The sequence below is a fragment of the Panicum hallii genome, chromosome 3 (assembly GCF_002211085.1).
Source record: "Panicum hallii strain FIL2 chromosome 3, PHallii_v3.1, whole genome shotgun sequence".
NCBI classification, from domain to species: Eukaryota; Viridiplantae; Streptophyta; class Magnoliopsida; order Poales; family Poaceae; genus Panicum; species Panicum hallii.
The window spans coordinates 21,757,366-21,763,319 of NC_038044.1; the positions used below are offsets into that span (position 1 = coordinate 21,757,366).

Genomic DNA, 5,954 nt, shown 5'->3' on the forward strand with positions numbered 1-5,954 from the left:
AAAATTCATAGGAATGTGTAGAAAAATCCAAAAATTGTCAAACCAGTTTTGTTAGAAACTAGGATTTAAGCTCTACAACTTTTATTAATGAAGTTTGGCTTGAAACTAAATACTTTTGAATCTATTTTAAACCTAAGTAAAAGGGGTATTTTATGCATAACTTTTGCATATTAACTTATTTTTTTTATAATTTTTGGTATGCAGCATCTTTAGGTCATGTATGAGCTTGTGTAAAAGTTTCAAGCTTAATACTGTTTTGTAGTTTAAATTCTTTTAAACTTTTGCAAATCAAATTTGAAGTAGTTCAAATTTAATTAAGCTTATTCCTAAAGCTTCTATGATTAATTATCTTTATCAGGGTTTGAATTTAAACTTGAAGTTTGAATTCAAATTCAAATGTTTTAGTTTCTGTTTCTAGAAAATTATGAAAAATTCACCATAAGCTTATTTATTGAAAATAAACTTATTCACAAAAATTCAGGATCAAAATCTTTATGGTTTTCAAAATAAAAATCAAACTGGTTGAATTACTTCAAAGTAATTCCATTAAAATGACATAACCTAAGTACAAACAGTAGTTGGAACCCCACCCTCTTGTTACATGGGTTTATGTGCACTAATTTATTGGATTGCAACTTTATCGTAAAATAAAAACCTTAACTCAAGCACCATCTCACTTAAATCCTTGCATACCATGTAGAATCGACAACGCTCGACGACGGAGACTACGAGCTAATTCTGGAACAAGACTAAGGGTTTTCTGAAGACCCAATAAACGTTGCCGAGACTCTAACTGAAGCCCCGAACCAAGGTTCGGAAGTCTCTGACACTCCTGCCCTCAACCCCACTCAAGAAGGCAAGCCCCGATGCATACCCCAGTATTTCAATTTATTACCATTTTACTTATATATTATGTATCTTGCATTACGTCTAGGAGTTGAAATGAAACCCTAGTTGCATAAATCCTAAGAATCCAATGTATTGTACCCGAGTACTTCTCGCATAGACGCTCTGCTAAATAGGACCAGTAAAAGTCGAGTGATTTCCTATCACGCGCACGATATAGGAGTTGCATGTTTACTATTCTGCAATCACTATAAGGATAATGGATAGGGTCATGTGCAGTATCATGACCTGAAGGTTTACCCTATCTATTTTGATAAAAGTTGTTAAGGTCGCAGTGTGTGGTAGTGGTGGCTAAGTGTTTGAAAATACTAGCCACATGCCGCGAAATATGGTAAAGCGGCAAGCCTAATAACCAATCGGCCCGGCAAGTGGACATACCTCCCACCACTCGTAATTTGGTTTTTCTCACGCACTGACGTGTGGGAGTACGTTCCGCACAGAGGACAGGAGTACGGTCATGTAGTCGCGCTACAGACATATGTCCTGCACAATTGGTGTGCGTACGGTCCTACAGTCGCTTATGGTGGCCCTGTTCCACAACCCGGAATGAAAGGCAAACGGTTGCTTTGGAACGACCTTTTGGTGTTCCAAGCGTGTGAGTTAGGTTTGCCTTGCAAGGTTTGGAAACTCGATTAAGAATCATCCGTTTCTCGCAGAAATTGAGACTGCTTATTTATTTTGCCACACAGAGTAAGAACTGTAACTATTGATGGAATAATCTTGATGAATGATAATCTCTACCTTGCTTGTCTAGTGTAGATGCTTACCTAGATTGGCTAATCAAGTAGAATTTGAAAGCTCAAATTTGAAAGTGGATCATACTCTTTGTTGCTTTTCAGCTGAAATTAAATCCAGAACCTTTTCAATGCCTTCATGAGTCTAGTTACCTGGCTAAGTTACCTGGCTAAGTATACTCAGTCTTGCTAGTCTATCTTTCAGGTATGACCTTCGAGAACTCCACGGATAGTTCTGCATGGCCAACTTCTGTTCCGTATGGCTGGACCGTGGAGTGGGATCCGTCTCCGGCTGGTAGTGACCCTCCTGAGTGACACCAAGCTTTGGGCTGAGTGCGATGTCAACCCTCGCGACGTGCGTAGTCGCGTGTTTATTTTTCTTCCGCTGTAAACTTGGACAAGCTGTGTAGCTTGTCGTGTTGAACACTGTTTGTATAAGTTTACATTCAGTTTGAAAAAGGTTTGTAATAACATTTGCGTATCTGTGAATTAAAAGTTGAGGAGCTGTGCTGTGATTGTAAACTCGTCTTCGTGCGAGGTAAACCTACTTTGATCCTGTTGAACCGTGGTTGTATCGGACGGAGACCTGACAGACCAATGGGTTGTTCCGTTTGAAGTGTGTTGAGTTATTATCGGCTGTATAGCGATGGCTAGCGTACTTGAGCCGGAATAATTCAGGCGGTTCTGCCACAATGTGTATCGGCGTTGAAGGCAAAGTCTGTGCTACGGCGAGGAGAGTTGGCAGCACGGGTTTTGCTGCTAAAGCGTGGCACGATCACGGCAATTCACACCGTTCTCCGTCACGTTTTCAAGGCTGCCGCACATGTTTTATTGAGGAATAATAATGCGAGTCTTGCGCACTCTTGACCGAAAACTTAATAATGACTTAGAATTAGTGTATTTTCACTTCAGCGAGTGCTAGGTACATGATCGGTCTGCTGGTCAGGTTTCTCTTCTTTTTTTATCTCCTTTTCTTTTCTTTATTTGCGAAAGGCAGCATAGACTCAACATGCTTGGATACTGCATATGGGAGATTAAATTAGCAGATCTTGAGATTGAAATGAGACCATCATAGCTAACTATATTCTTGCCAGCAGCACATCGTCTACCATTAAAAGATATAGCCGCATTAGACAGGCAAGATGTTGACCATGAGATTTCATCCTTGGTACCACTAGCTAGGGCTACAGCAACTCCGGTAACCATTCAAGCCACAAGGATCTATTTCTTTGTCAAAAATATTAACCATTTACCCTGCTATATTTTTATTTTAAAAAAGAATTACTGACCAAGCGGCTGACAAACTGAGACATTATCCTAAGATTTTTCTAATCTTGACCGAAAATCAGCAATGACTTTCCATAGTTCCCTTCTGTTTAGGCAAACTCACATACAGTTAGCATAATTGCTAGTCAAAAAGTTACAGTAGTTTTAATTTTTTTATGCTGGACACACTTTACATCTTTGGATGGAGAGAGTGTAGTACCCAACAGTAGCAAGCTTGGTATACGATTCTTGGGAACAAAATATCTCAAAGTATGTGCTTTGATCCTTCTGCTCCAGTTAAATAAACTGTAGAAAATAAAAAGTATAAAAGGGGGAATATATAGGTTGAATAGGGGAGAAATTTCAAATGCTTTCATCCCTATATTTCAGAGGGGGAGTATATATAGTTTAAATTCTGAAGTTGCACGCACTTTACATCTGGATAGAGTAGTACCCAACAGTGGCACGCTTGGTATACGATTCTTGGGAGCTAAAAAATACAAACGTATGTGCTGTGGCCTGTGGCCTGTGGCTCCTTTCGGTTCACCTAAACTAAACAGTTGACAGAGAATCCAAAAAAGAAAAACAAAGGGAAAGTGGTAGACCAAATGATGAGCAAGGTTTTTTTCCTTTTCTTTTCGACACTCCAGATTTCAAGTTTTTACCAGCTGGGGTCACGACCATAACACCGCGCGCATCACATGAAGAAATTATTGCACGCGTGAACCCCCACCGACATGGCGAGCCGACCCACGCCCTACAGTGCATGTTTCACATGGCCCCTCGTCGCCGTGTCGTTGACGTCCACCGCGTGGCAGCAAGCCCGGCAGCTCTTTCAGACGGAAATTCCATCCCGAATTTCGCTGGCTTTTCGCAGATTTTTTTCCTGACTAGATTTGTGTGCGTGCAGAAGAGGTTAGAGTTAGACGCTGGCAGTGGCAGGCCGGACGGTCGTGCGCGACAGGTGGTGTCAATTCTTGTAGCTGCCGCTGTCGGGACGTACCGCCGCTTGCGGCGGCGACGACGCGGTGACGAGGACCGGGCGCGCAGCACCGCTCGCGCTCTCGCCGCTGTCGTCGTCCGCCGCGCAGGCTGCGCGCTTCCTCTTGGTCGACGGCGGCGGAGCGGCGGGCTCCTCGAAGTCCTCCATCCTGAACGCCGGCCTCCACGGCGGCTCCGCGCCCCGCGGCCGCCGCATCCTCGAGCTCGCCCCGCCGGCGCCCGCGTCGCCGCCGCCGCAGGAGGTGGAGGCGGCAGCCGCGTACGGCGGCGGCACCAGGCCCCTGAGTGCCCGGATGTTGGCCAGCAACGCGTAGAACCTCTCCACCTGCTCGTCGTCGTCCTCCTCCTCCTCGACGCTGGCGCCGGCGCCGCTGTCCTCCACTGCCGCCACGGGCTCGTCGTCGTCATCGACCGGTGGTGGTGGTGGCGCCGCCGCGGTGGGTGCCGGCGTCTTCCGCACAGCCCGCGCCGGCGACGGCGTGGCGTCGGAGTCGGCGTCGGCGTCGGCGTCGCAGCTGCGGTCGGCTGGCGTCACGGGCCGTACTGCGGCCTTCTCCGCCCCGCGCGCTCTCTTCTTGGCGTCCATGAAGGATATGGCTAGCTAGCTACTAGCAGGTTGATCGTGACAATGCCGTGCGCGTTTGTGATCGGGGAAGGAGATGGCGCAATGTGTGCGTCGCGTAGTAGTTGGGTTTGGTCGCTTGCTACCTTGTGCAGAGGGTTGCCGTTGGGGTCTGGGATAATAGGTGGCTCCTGAATTTATAAGGATCGAGGGCAAGGAATAGAGTAAGAGAGCATATGTGCTATGTGCTGTAGAAACTAGATGAGCAGCAAATTCGGATTGGATTGGATCACTGGTAGAGGCCCTCACGCAAGTTGAGCTACCCTCTCTCGCTAGTAGCGGCGACTAAACTAACCGCTGATTTTGAAGACTTGATTTTGAAAATTCTAAAAATCAAATGACTCTTAGCTAGATTTTCAATTCTCGATTCCGGTAGTCATCTGACTTTTGGATTTTCTAAAATCACCTTCAATATCGACCAGAAGCTAAAACAAATGGAGCCGCTGATACCTCCACGCCACTGTCCTGCTTTGGACCAAGGCTTGCTACTGTACCTTATTGTCGTGATGTTGCAGGCTCGAAGCGTGTCTGGCCAATTTGTTCCATCGCACAGACTCCGTTTAGGTAAATTAAGAAAGGAAAACACGTTCACATTTGCCCGTCTCTACCTCGATCGGCCGCGTTTATGTGGTGAAAGCCGCAGGAGCGAAAATGGAAATCGTATGGTGATCGTTTGCGCCGCGAGGGCGGGTGGGGGGACGACTGAGCGATCGCGCGCATTGATACGTTGCCGCCGGGTGGCGTGGCGACGGCGATGGCGATACGGCCCGTCAAATCAATCACACTGTTGGAACAGCTGGCCGGACGCTAGAGCCTGGAGGTGATGATGGTCACTGCCTTACGCCCTTGTTTCCGCTCTGTCGTTGCGCGCGGTATCGTCCTCTACTGTGCCTGCATCGCGCGCGGAGTGGATGTGCCTGTGCTGTTGCGCAGAACGGGGAAGCTCTGTTGAGGCATCCACGTCGCCATCCTCTGCCCGCCCAGGGAGGGAGGGTCTCCGTGAGGGTGGAGACAGTGACGGCCTCCAGCTCCAGCGGTTACGTCGCCGCTGCCGTACGTCACCAGGGCGACGCCAGCGGCAAAGCGACTGCGAACGCAAAAAGGATACGCCTCCTCCCTCCCTTTTTTTTTTCCTGTGCTGACGCCCCGCCGGCGACGTCATCAGAGTGACGCCACGCCAAGTCGCCAACAGACAAGGGATTCCGGCGCGCCACTGTGCACGGCTGCACGCGGCCCCAGTGCTAAACTACTAGCGCTATATGGCTGTCGTCTGCTTTCATTCGCTGCGGCCGGAGGGACGATTACGAAGACGCGTGCCTGCTGCGGCACCAGGCAGGCGTGCTCGACACGACGCCCGCCGGCCGGCGACGCGACGACAGGCCAGGACCCAGCTCTCCACGACCACGGCGATCTAGGTCAGTACT

At 48.1% G+C, this 5,954-nt stretch overlaps 1 protein-coding gene across 1 annotated transcript; it reads right to left on the reverse strand.

Moving 5' to 3' along the window:
* Nucleotides 1–3,515: 3,515 nt before the first annotated feature.
* Nucleotides 3,516–4,622, reverse strand: LOC112886885 (NRR repressor homolog 2-like). The gene has a single exon (XM_025952907.1). It carries the CDS (start codon nucleotides 4,492–4,494, stop codon nucleotides 3,877–3,879), a length of 618 nt encoding a protein of 205 aa, XP_025808692.1. The 5' UTR covers nucleotides 4,495–4,622; the 3' UTR covers nucleotides 3,516–3,876.
* Between the last annotated feature and the right edge of the window lie 1,332 nt (nucleotides 4,623–5,954).

Bases quoted from the DNA above. Each gene is read 5' to 3' on its own strand.
- LOC112886885 (XM_025952907.1), bottom strand. From the start codon at position 4,494: ATGGACGCCAAGAAGAGAGCGCGCGGGGCGGAGAAGGCCGCAGTACGG.